Source organism: Triticum urartu, unplaced genomic scaffold (assembly GCF_003073215.2).
Source record: "Triticum urartu cultivar G1812 unplaced genomic scaffold, Tu2.1 TuUngrouped_contig_6948, whole genome shotgun sequence".
Taxonomy (NCBI): domain Eukaryota; kingdom Viridiplantae; phylum Streptophyta; class Magnoliopsida; order Poales; family Poaceae; genus Triticum; species Triticum urartu.
In genome coordinates, this window is record NW_024117751.1 from 993 (window position 1) to 13669 (window position 12677).

The 12677-nt window shown below is 45.4% G+C and overlaps 1 protein-coding gene across 1 annotated transcript; it reads left to right on the forward strand.

Annotated features, from left to right (window-relative positions):
* The first annotated feature begins 6577 nt into the window (after nucleotides 1-6577).
* Nucleotides 6578-8974, forward strand: LOC125531303 (WAT1-related protein At1g68170-like). The gene is made up of 6 exons (XM_048695713.1): nucleotides 6578-6801; nucleotides 6979-7041; nucleotides 7135-7254; nucleotides 7357-7774; nucleotides 7859-8010; nucleotides 8600-8974. Exons 1-6 carry the CDS (start codon nucleotides 6602-6604, stop codon nucleotides 8754-8756), a joined length of 1110 nt encoding a protein of 369 aa, XP_048551670.1. The 5' UTR covers nucleotides 6578-6601; the 3' UTR covers nucleotides 8757-8974.
* Nucleotides 8975-12677: the final 3703 nt, after the last annotated feature.

Below are 12677 nucleotides of genomic sequence, written 5' to 3' on the forward strand. Positions count from 1 at the left end.
GCCGCCGTCACCTTCTATTCTTCATCGGGAGGCCAGATTTGGAGTCCATTTGGGGCTCCGGAGAGGGGGGTCTTCGTTCTTCGTCATCACCAACCCTTCCCCATTGCCAATTCCATGATGCTCCCCACCGGGAGTGAGTAATTCCTTCGTAGGCTCGCTGGTCGGTGAGGATTTGGATGAAATTCATCATGTAATCGAGTTAGTTTTGTTAAGGCTTGATCCCTAGTATCCACTATGTTCTAAGATTGATGTTGTTATGACTTCGCTATGCTTAATGCTCGTCACTTTGGGCCTGGGTGCCATGATTTCAGATCTGAACCATTTATGTTATCACCATTATATCCATGTTCTAGATCCGATCTTGCAAGTTATAGTCACCTACTACGTGTTATGATCTAGCAACCCTGGAGTGACAATAGTCGAGACCACTCCCGATGATGATCGTAGTTTGAGGAGTTCATGTATTCACCGTGTGTTAATGCTTTGTTCCAGTTCTCTATTAAAAGAAGGCCTTAATATCCCTTAGTTTCCAATTGGACCCCGCTGCCACGGGAGGGTAGGACAAAAGATGTCATGCAAGTTCTTTCCATAAGCACGTATGACTATTTACGGAATACATGCCTACATTATATTGATGAACTGGAGCTAGTGCCGTATCGCCCTAGGTTATAACTGTCTCATGATAAATATCATCCAACAAGTCACTGATCCAATGCCTATGAATTTATCTTATATTGTTCTTTCTAAGTTACTACTGCTATCGTTACTATTGCACTTGCTACAAAATTATTGCTATCGTTGTTACTATTACAATTGCTGCTGCTACTATTATCAAAACTATCATATTACTTTGCTACTGATCATGTTGCTGCAGATAATTAATCTCCAGGTGTGGTTGAATTGACAACTCAGCTCCTAATACCTTCAAATATTCTTTGGCTCCCCTTGTATCGAATCTATAAATTTGGGTTGAATACTCTACCCTTGAAAACTGTTGGGATCCCCTATACTTATGGGTTATCACAGTCATGTCACCCTTTCGCGGTGTGACCTCAAGGTGTTCATGACTTGCTCGGAGGTAATTTTCCCCAAATTGTTTTGTGAAGCAGCTCATAGATTCCTATAGATGACATAGGATTCACATTTTGTGTAGATGGATCTGATGGTAGAGCTGTTTATTTATGATTCATCGTCGGATACTAGCTCTGAGTCTGAGAGTGAGTTCATGGATGCAAAAGAAGACGCGGTTGTGTTGATGGGTGCTAAATGGATATCGGCAACCAAAATGAAGAGGAAACATGTGGGACACAGGTTGGTCGTCTGACAATCCACCAGAACATAATCGAAGGCCATGATAAGCTCATGGGCGACTAATTTCTGCCCGTTTGTACCTTCCCTGCCTACTTGTTATGGTGACACTTCTACATGACCAAATGACTACTTCATCGAATTGCCGACGACATGGAAGGCAATGTACCATTCTTCTAGCAACGGAGAAATGCTGCCGGTTAGCTGTTTTTTTTCCTGTTTTCAGAAGGTGGCATTGACACTTCGGATGATTGCATATGATACTCCTATAGATGCGTTGGATGAGTATCTTTGAATGGCCGAAGATACAATCATAGAATGCACGAACGTGTTTGATGATACTCAGATACTGTGATGAAGGTTTATGGAGAGCAGTATCTACGAGCACCCAATGTCGAGGACACGTCGAGGCTTCTAGCGATGAATGCAATGAGAGGCTGGCCTAGAATGCGAGAGAGTGTTGAGTGTATACATTTGAGGTAGAGGAATTGCCCTGCAGCTTGGCATGACCAATTCACCAGGCATTGCCATGATCTGACAATCATTTTGGAAGATGTTGCCTCTGAGGATTTGTGGGTTTGACATTGCTACTTTGGGTTGCATGGATCTAATGATAACATCAATGTCTTGCAGAGATCTTATCAGTTTGCAAGGCTAGCAGGTGGTATGGGTCATCCATGTAACCTCATGGCAAATGGTCGTCATCATTTTTTGCAGGGGGAAATGGTCATCAACATGACCAAAACTACTTCTAACCGATGACATCTACTCCCTCCGTTCCAAAATAGATGACTCAACTTTGTACTAACTTTATACAAAGTTGAGTCATCTATTTTGGAACGGAGGGAGTATCTATCTTGGTCAACATTTGTGAAGACAATTTCCAATCTGGAGACCACTACAAGAAATATGTCAACTTGTGACCCTCACTATTGGCCGCTGAAAGGTCGTAGTTTTTCATATGCGACCTTTTTGTGACCAAAAACAGAAGGTCAAGAGATGGTGGTCGTAAACTGAAATTAGCGACCTTTAACAGAAGGTCGTTGAACCCATGACCTTTTGTTTTGGTCACTGGCTGTCTACCCAGGCCACGTCAGATTCGATTTAGCTGGAAGCGGGTCAAATTTGAACTGCAGCTGCCTTGTAGTTTGCTCTTTATTTTTTCCAAAAATAATTTATAGGTACATAAGTATCTATTTCATCAGAGAAACATCAAAAGGTTTCCAAGATTCAACCACTAGCTAGGAACGGTCAAGCCCGCCGTTTTGACCGCATTTTGAAACGGGCATAAAAAATTCAATTTTTTTAAAAAAATGGAAAACCTTCGCATTGTGTCATTACATGTGACCAAGTTACTAGAAAGCGATGATTATTTTAAAAAGTGTTCTCAGAAATGAGCTATCATGTGTGAAGATTCATGGCTTTCAAGCCAAATGGTCAATCTTGTGGCCGCATTCATGGCATAGTTTGTTCAAATGATCTCATATTGTGTACAAAGGTGCATCTTGGATTGACAAACAATGTTGGCTAAGGAAGTTTTCATTTTCTTTGGACGAAAAATTAATTTTCCATTTTTTGAATGCCCAAAATGAGTTTTTTTGTGAAGGAGCTACCATATATTTGTTGCAAAATTGTACCAAATAATTTCTCTAAAATATTAGGCCATATTTACTTCATAATTGGCAAAATGGTTGGGTGTAAAAAGTTTTTATCCACCTCTTGTGAAAAAGACAAATTTTCGCCGATTTAGTTGGAAGCGGGTCAAATTTGAACTCCAGCTGCCTTGTAATTTGCTCTTTATTATTTCCAAAAATAATTTATAGGTACATAAGTATCTATTTAATCAGAGAAATATCAAAAGTTTTCCAATATTCAACCACTAGCTAGGAACGGTCAAACCCGCCGTTTTAACCGCATTTTGAAACGGGCATAAAAAATTCAAAAAAATTCAAAAAATGGGAAAGCTTTGCATTGTGTCATTATATGTGACCAAGTTGCCATAAAAAATAATAAACTTGTATTACGGTAATTATTTTAAAAAAGTATTCTCAGAAATGAGCTATCATCTCTGAAGATTCATGGCTTCAAGCCAAACGATCAATCTTATGTCCACATTCATGGAATAGTTTGTTCAAATGATCTCATATTGTGCACAAGGGTGCATCTTAGAATTCCAAACAATGTTGCCTAAGGGAGTTTTCATTTTCTTTGCACGAAAAATTCATTTTCCATTTTCCGAGTGCCCAAAATGAGTATTTTTGTGAAGGACCTACCATATATTTGTTGCAAAATTGGACCAAATCAATTTTCTAAAATACTAGGCCATATTTAATGCACAATTGACAAAATGGTTGGGTGTCAAAAGTTTTGATCCACCTCTGGTGAAAAAGACAAATTCCCGCCGATTCATTAGGAAGCGGGTCAAATTTGAACTGCAGCTGCCTTATTGTTTGGTCTTTATTTTTTCCAAAAATCATTTATAGTTACATAAGTATCTATTTAAGCATAAATACATGGTTTGGTGGCGATACGTCGAGGTTTGGATGGTGGCCCAGGGCCCCAACTCCAAAGCGCGTGAACTCGCATGCCTGGTGCGTGGTCACCGCGTGACCTTGGCGTTGACATGCGTTCTGGGAGGCCTAGGCATGTCTAGAGGGTTGGTCACTCCCCGAGTAGGTGCTAGGAAGAAAATTACAACAGAAGAATCTCACGAGGAGACCGACCTATGCTCAAAGATGAATTAGCAGCCAAGTGTTTGATTGGCAGTACGAGAAATGCACATGGCCAATGGGCATGAGTTTTGGCTGAGGATGATCATCTAGTAAGAAGAATGTCTTCGCAAATTTTCAGATCAAAAGGAGGATCCTAGGTGGTACTTACTTTGGAAAGTACCACACTGGACAAAAATATGAATGTTGAAGCTGGGCTCAAAATAATGAATGGATTGAGCTGAAGTTTGGTGGAGGATGGTTATTTAGGCATTGGAAAGCACCATAGAAAATTGATACCATTTGGACATGCCAAAGTGGTACTTCCTTCACAAACTATTGTTCTGAACAGAATAGGAAAATGAATATATTGGATGAATGAAATGAGCTCAATTTTGGTGTAGGTAAGTTACATAGGTATGGTTATGCCTTGGTAGATTTTCAGATCATTTGGGTAAGCCTAGATAGTACTTACTTCACAAAGCTTCTCTTGAGGTAGAAACTTTGGAAATTTCCTGAGAAAGATTTACTAGGAAAATGGAGCTGAATATTAACATGTAGCAATGATTTGGGTATGGAAGAGTGCCCAAAGAGTTTGAGGGTAATAGAAGGGGTCTAGATAACACTTGCTTTGCAATGTGCCAATCTAGCCATAAAATATAAATTGAACCTGGGCTCACATAGATAATTTGACTGAGCTGCAATTTGGAGGAGGGTGATAATTTGGACATATGAAGGAACTGTATAAATTTCATGTCATTTGGATATATAAAATAGGTACTTCCTTCACAATGCTTCTAGGTGGACAAAAACTTTGAAAATTTGCCGAGGAAGATTTGTTAGGCAAATGGAGCTGAATTTTGTCATGCAGCAATGATTTGGATAGGAAAGAGCGAAAGAGCGCCCAAGAATTCCGAGGGCAATCAAGAATATATAAATAGCACTTCCTTCATACAGTGATGTTGTGAACAGAATAGGAAAATGAATATTGTTGAATTATTTTTGAACTAGGCAAGGAAGTATTTTTACATATTTGACGACGATATGACCCAAAGAACTTATGAGATTTTTTTGGGAATTTTTGGAATAACAGAAATATAGGTTGCTTCACAACCTAGGGCAAAAATTGACACATAGGCAAAACTGATGAGGTGGCGCCAAGTCATACCAATCCACCACAATTTACAAGGTTATGACCATCTATATTGGTCATGATCAGCTAGAAATAAGGCAGCGGACTAGTGTTGTCTGCTTTATGACCATTTCGTGTAAGGAAATTACGACCTTTCTAACCAAAATGGACGCAATGGTTTAGGGTTTGGAGCCCCCCGAACAGCTTTTGACCAATTGGTCTAGAATGATCATAGATTTATGACCAATTCTTTCAGGGTCACTGACAGAAGGTCATAAGTTGACATATTTCTTGTAGTGGACCAAGAAACTTAAGCATTGTGCCAAGATGCAAGAAGCAACAAGAAAGGACATTGGGAGAGCATTTGGAGTGCTGCAAGCTAGGTTTGCAATTATTCGGGGTCCTGCTTGGTTTTTGAACAAGGCTGTCTCGACAAAGATATGACATAATGCGTGATCGTACACAACATGATCATGGTGGTTGAGAGGGATATGCCAAGCCCCATGACCTATGAAAATATTGGCACAATCACCATTCCTCGCAGGCACACAAACCACATTCAAGCATTTTTGAGGCGTACCTAAAGATTGAAAACGAGAGCTCCAATGATCAACTGAAGGAGGATCTCATTGAGTATCGTTGACAGCTACTTGAGAGATAGTGTGTTTAAATTTCTTTAAATTTCATTTATTTTTACTTGAACACTTTTCCGGTTGGATTATTTGTTGTGTTGATATTAATGGGTTGTAATAATATTTGTTGAACTGTTGAATTGTTTGATCTAAATTGGACAAGCATAGTAGATAGAAGAAAACAGAAGATTTTTGTATACCACATTATAGTGACTGTTATTGCACGTAGCCATCCTTTAACCGTCAAAACATTATGAAGCACGCTTCATATACGTTATGGAGGTTGCGTATATGGCATAGTTGCTCTTGTATGTTTGTCTTGCCCTCTCTGAATTGCGTATATGGCAGAGTTCCTCGTGTCAAAATTTTGCAGTCACCACTTTGACTTGCGCTGACTTTCGGCCCCCGTTGAAGCGAAAGCGATCGTTTCTTTGTGAGCCCTTGAAGCTTATTTTACATTTCTGTGTTCTTGCTTGCTACGAATATCCTTGTCGCCAAAGAAGCCCAGCTTTCCAAGACGACGTTGGCACGCACGCACGCCGTGACGCACCGCCGGTTCGTACAGCATTATGTGCGCTATGATCTGAGGTCAGCCTGTCACCGCTCCTCTGTCCGTGCACGTACGGATTCCATCGGTGTTGTGTTGTTGTTGTTGTTGCAGGTTGCGGGACACCCATCTCACCCGAAAACAAGAAAGTGCGCTTGGCTAACATCGCTAGGAGTAGGAGGACATATATATGCACCTACTACTACTTGTGTACATTCTCGTGCAGCTGGTCGGACGCATGCTAGTTCGTCCACGTAATTAAGGTGTAAGGAGCATGGGGATCGGTGTCGGAGGCGGCGCGCTGGAGGCCGCGAGGCCGGTGTCGGCCATGGTGGTGGTGGAGTTCATCTTCTCGGCCCTGCAGATCTTCATCAAGCTGGCGCTGGACGACGGCATGGACGTCCGCGTCCTCGTCGCCTACAGGCTCATGTTCGGCGCCGCCTTCCTCTGTCCCCTCGCCTTCCTCATCGAGAGGTGCGTGCCTTAATTCTTGCCTCCTCCGCAGCCGCAAATATACAGCTGCGCATTGCTGCAGCTGCCGGGATGCCTCACAAGATAGCCAGTGACGAGTGGGGCATATACTCTGCCAGAACGTGGTCAACCTTTGTTGAATTTTCTGGCTAACGCGGCTGTCGTGTGATCGATCTCTAGGAAGAAACGGCCACCACTAACCGTCAAGGTTGTCACAGGGTTATTCTTGTGTGGACTTTTCGGGTAACTTCTTCGTCTCCTCTTTGGCGACCATGTTAGCAAATACTGTGGACTTTGTGTTTGTGTTTTGTTCTTTGATCAATCGAAGAAATGCAGAATCACCATCAACCAGAACCTGCTGGTGCTTGCCATCAAGCTCACGAATTCGACCACCATCGTCACGGCTCTCAGTAACCTCACCCCTCAATCTACCTTCATCGTCGCAATCTTGACCAGGTCGGTCGTCACACTAGTCACAGATCTCATTTTCTTTCTGGATGGTGGTCTACTCTGGTCACAGACTCAAAGGCCCCACTTGGAAAATGGAACAACATACAGGATGGAGACTCTGAAGCTCAGAAAGCCCAGCGGCCAAGCGAAGCTGGGGGGCACCCTGGTCGGGCTGGGCGGCGCGATGCTGCTCACGTTCTACAAGGGCCCGGAGATGCTGTTCCTCCGCCGCATGGCGCACACCGGGCTCAGCCATGCCACCGGCGACCGCCAGCTCCGGCCGCAGCCGGCCGCCGGCCCTCGGATCCTCGGCTCCTTCCTCGCCATCACCAGCTGCTTCAGCTACGCGATCTGGCTCACCATCCAGGCCAAGGTCGGCCAGGTCTACCCGTGCCACTACTCGATCGCCGCGCTGGTGTGCCTCTTCGGCGCGGTCCAGTCCACGCTACTCGCGCTCTGCATCCACAGGGACGCGGACCACTGGAGGCTCGGGCTCAACATCAGGCTCTACTCGTCGGCGTACGCGGTAATCGGGCGGCTGATTGATCGGCCATTGCTTCCTCCACGCCCGTGCCACGTTTCTCATGGCTGATTCCTATCGTACGTCCAGGGTATCGTGGCGTCCGGGTCCGCCTTCCCGCTCATGTCGTGGTGCCTGCGGAAGAAAGGGCCCCTCTACGTCGCCATGTTCGGACCTCTCATCATCATCTTCGTCGCGGTCATGAGCTGCATCGTCCTTGACGAGGCCCTGCACATCGGAATGTGATGCCCTGTTTAACTCGCATGCCTTGAGGACATGCATGTGGTGTCTGTTTGAGTTTCTAACGGGTGGTTGCCCAGCTGCTGCAGGGCCGCGATCTGGCTCACCATCCAGGCCAAGGTCGGCCAGGTCTACCCGTGCCACTACTCGATCGCCGCGCTGGTGTGCCTCTTCGGCGCGGTCCAGTCCACGCTACTCGCGCTCTGCATCCACAGGGACGCGGACCACTGGAGGCTCGGGCTCAACATCAGGCTCTACTCGTCGGCGTACGCGGTAATCGGGCGGCTGATTGATCGGCCATTGCTTCCTCCACGCCCGTGCCACGTTTCTCATGGCTGATTCCTATCGTACGTCCAGGGTATCGTGGCGTCCGGGTCCGCCTTCCCGCTCATGTCGTGGTGCCTGCGGAAGAAAGGGCCCCTCTACGTCGCCATGTTCGGACCTCTCATCATCATCTTCGTCGCGGTCATGAGCTGCATCGTCCTTGACGAGGCCCTGCACATCGGAATGTGATGCCCTGTTTAACTCGCATGCCTTGAGGACATGCATGTGGTGTCTGTTTGAGTTTCTAACGGGTGGTTGTGCGTGCAGCGTGCTTGGTGCCGTGCTGATCGTGGCGGGGCTGTACATGGTGCTGTGGGGCAAGGCCAGAGAGGAAGATGAACAAGAAGCCGATGCGCCGAAACTTGTTGGTCAAGACGACGAGCTGGGCAAGGGGCCCCTTCCACATACTAACGGTGAAGCATAATCTGAGGAAAATAAGATCATGCGTACACTTTGGCAGTCAAGATTTTCTTTATCAGTTTTGCTAAAGCACATCTAGATGTGCCATAAGTATTGTACATCTAAGTCCTATATCATTGATCTTACGTTGAGATTCGTGTGGATATTTTCTTTTCTTTTTTTCTTTTCCTCTTTATGCTTGATTCACTCACTTAGATGTGCAATAACTAGAGCACATCTAGATGTGCCCTAGACACACCCTTTGTTTATTTCAAAATGGAGGCAAAAGTTTTGCCTCGTCCACTAATTGTCCACTAATAAAAAAGCGAGTGGCTCGGTTAATTAATTAAAAGAACAGGTGAAAACATAGTTTTAAATAGCCGGCTATAGCCCTGTTATAGCTTCGCTATAACTGTTTGAGAATGTTGCCGCTAAATGATTTCATGTACACTTTGCCGCTATAGCCCGCCATAGCCCAGCTATAGCTGTTTTTAAAGATTGCCGCTAAATGTCATAGCCCGCTATTTTAAAACCTTCACAAATTTATCTACTCATGTGAACTACTCTCGGACTACGAAGGATCATCCAACAAACACATCCAATATAGAACCATCCATTCCTGCAAAAGAAAAATAGAATCATCCATACACTTGGATCACAACATCACAAATGACACCCCAACACCCCACTACAACTTTAGAAGAATCTAACGACAAAGAGAACAGCCACATCTCAGCTCACGATTGCAGTCTAGACAAGTGTATCATGGAAGCATCTGTGTTTTCCCATTATCGTCACCCTTCTTGCCATTGCACTTGCTAAATATTTTCTTAGGATTTTAGATTTAGGGTGAGCATCGTCCTTCTTGCATTTGCCCGTGGATGCCTTCTGCTTCAAGAGATATCCATTATTTTTTTTAGATTTAGCATCCAAGTTAGTTAGGTATACGACAAGTCAGATGGTGAACATGTCGCTGAGATTACGCACTGGCACTCCGGCCACAACAACATATCACCCACATGAACATCATCACCCACGTGAACCATCTGCATGATGGACTCGGGCGAGTGTGTGGCAGCAATCAAGAGCAGCGCTCCTCATCAACAACCGCTTGGCTATGTTCTAGAAAAGGTGAAGTGGACGCCCAAGTCATGACTGAGGGCACAAACTAGTCCACCTTTTTGGTGTAGTTTTCATCAACCAAACAGCTCCCAGGAGTAGGTGCCAACATACTGGTCGCCGCAGCTTCATCAACCTTAGATACTACCAACACAATGGCCTCAGACTCCTCCAGTTGCTCACATGATAGATGCTAATCACGTTCCTCACACTAGGTCATCAGTGAGTCAACCTTCATGTGCTCCACTGGCAGATGCGAAGTAGGGCGCATGCATAGCTCCCGAAGTTAGACATGATCTGTAGCACCGGAGCCACGAGCACGGCGATGAACTCGCCCTCAGAGGTAGACAACACATGGGACAAGCCAGACAACGACATTGAATTATCCCCAACACATGGAGAGAAAACAACCATATAATTTCACCTCCTGTCTTCTGTGGAGCCAACACCAGACACACCAGGAGGATGCGACGTCGCAGTAGTCTGCAACATAGTCAACACAAGGGAGAGCCTGCTCAGAGCAACCTCCGACCGCTTCTACCCGTACTAGCCAACCTCGCAATAGCTTTGTTTGATATGCTAGAGCGGAGTGCAACACCATATCAGACAGGGTTGCCGAGCCAGTGGTACCAAAGACGATAGATGCCCTAGAACTATGGCGAAGCGCCTCAGAGGGGAGCACAGACATCATCGAACCCTCATATGAAGCTGGAGCTGGACAATGCTCAATGCCAAGACGCGACACAGATGGCACCACAAGACATGCCAACAAGTTGAGTGGACACCATGGACTGCGACACTCGTGCGCACGACTGTTTTCCAAACATCAAGAGCACTGAAGGGGATCTCTGCAGATAGCCGCATGATGCGTAGGAACGAGGCATTTGTAACATATGCCATGAAGCAAAGCGGGGATGGGCGGGGAGCCATTGTCAAGGTTGTTGGTGCTGGACTCCTTGGACCGTTGTTTTTCTATGTTTTCACCAAAAGCACTATTTCTATGGTAGTCATCCGTGTTACCTATTGGTGCAGTCTATATTTTCTGACTCAAACCCATGGTAGAGTGATGCTACTCAATGTGTGTCTCAAAATTTCTCCTTTTGTTTATATGTATATTCCTAGGACACCTGAAAGATTCTCCAATTTCTTTCGACTTTTAAAATGCCCGGTGCAGACATACACTTTCCCGCTGCCACCTGCCTTTAAGTCTTGAACATGACAGTCTAATCGGGCATTGGTCCACCTAGTGGGAACATGTTGTAGCGATGGAGAAAAAAATGCATGATACTTAGGGTATGCAAATGAGGGTACATAAAGGCCAACCGGCACTAGAGCCACCGAGGGCTGCCTCCAGACCATAGACGCCCCATGTAGACACCCTAGGCCCAGGGGCATCAACACAAGACATCAAAGCAACTGGAGACCCCCTGATGTTGGCTTTGGCTCTGGGTCTCTTATTCTCACGTGAAACATCCCAAACTATTTCTTTCCCATTTTTTCTTGGATTGTTTATAGAGATTTCCTAAAATTATAAAAACAGCAAAAAATAGGAACTAGCACTAGGCACTTGCTTAACACGGTAGTCCAATAAAATTTTATAAAAAAGCATGTCCAAAGTGTATGTGATTGATAGCAATATATCAAGAATCATACGAAAATTATAGATATGTTTGAGACGCATCATCCACCAACATCCACATCCTAGCACACCAACCATAGTAGGAAGAACAAAAGGCACTTCCCTCCACTCCTAGCCAGGCATCAACCAACAAGTTGGCATCCACGCCTCCACGACAGGAAGCGTCCATGCCCACATATCCACCCTATCTCGATGGACCGAGATTCTGATGGGACAGACGAGAAGACCACTCATTCCACATCCCTGGACTACCCCTTGCCACAAGTACAACCATGAGCACATGCAAATCTGGGCACCAGTGAACCCCCCACCCGATGGCCGCCCGCCACCACCTGCGGCAGCAACCATCAAGATCCAGTTCTAGCGCCTTCCCACTACAATGGATAGATCTGGATGGGGCACCCACCAACACCAGCACTCCCACCTTGCCTAACTTGGGCAGAGGGTGGGGACCCCGACAGCGCACATGCACCGAACGGGAAGAGAGGATGCATGAGCGTCCCTCCTGACTACAAAACCACATTCCCAAGCAGTGAACAAATCAAGGGGAGATGGCCAACCCTCCGGCAGCGACTCATGCTGACCCCGCAAGGGATTGGAGCATGGGAATACAGAACATGCCACCATAGAACAGAAAAGAGTGCATATCAGAATTCAAGACATCGGGGATCAAGAATACCCAGTATTTATGTTTGGCCAAGGGCTAGAATATGCAGTTTTCCTCTAGCTACCAATGACCACGAGACACATAAGTTTATATAGGTTTAAGCGCACTATGGCGTAATACTCTACTCATGTTTGTGTTTGCTTGATGTATGTGGGTGATTCAGGGTGTTTACATATGCTCGAGTGGGCTCCGGGAATGCTCGCAAGAGCATTGACAATGTTTAGGGCTCAATATGTGTTGTGGGTTTGTCACGGCAGATGTCCTCGTGAAAGGACTTAGTCGTGGAGCCATCGGTACGAGTTAGCTTAAAGGTGTTAAACCGGACAAGGGACACGGGGGATTTTATACTAGTTCGGCCCCTTCGATGAAGGTAAAAGCCTACGTCTAGTTGTGATTGGTATTGCTAGGGTTTCGATGACCAGGGAGCGAATCCACTTTGCCTGGCTCTCGAGTTGTTGTCTGTTGTCCTCAAACCGCGTCCGGGTCATCCCTTTATATACATAGGTTGACGCCCGCCCGGT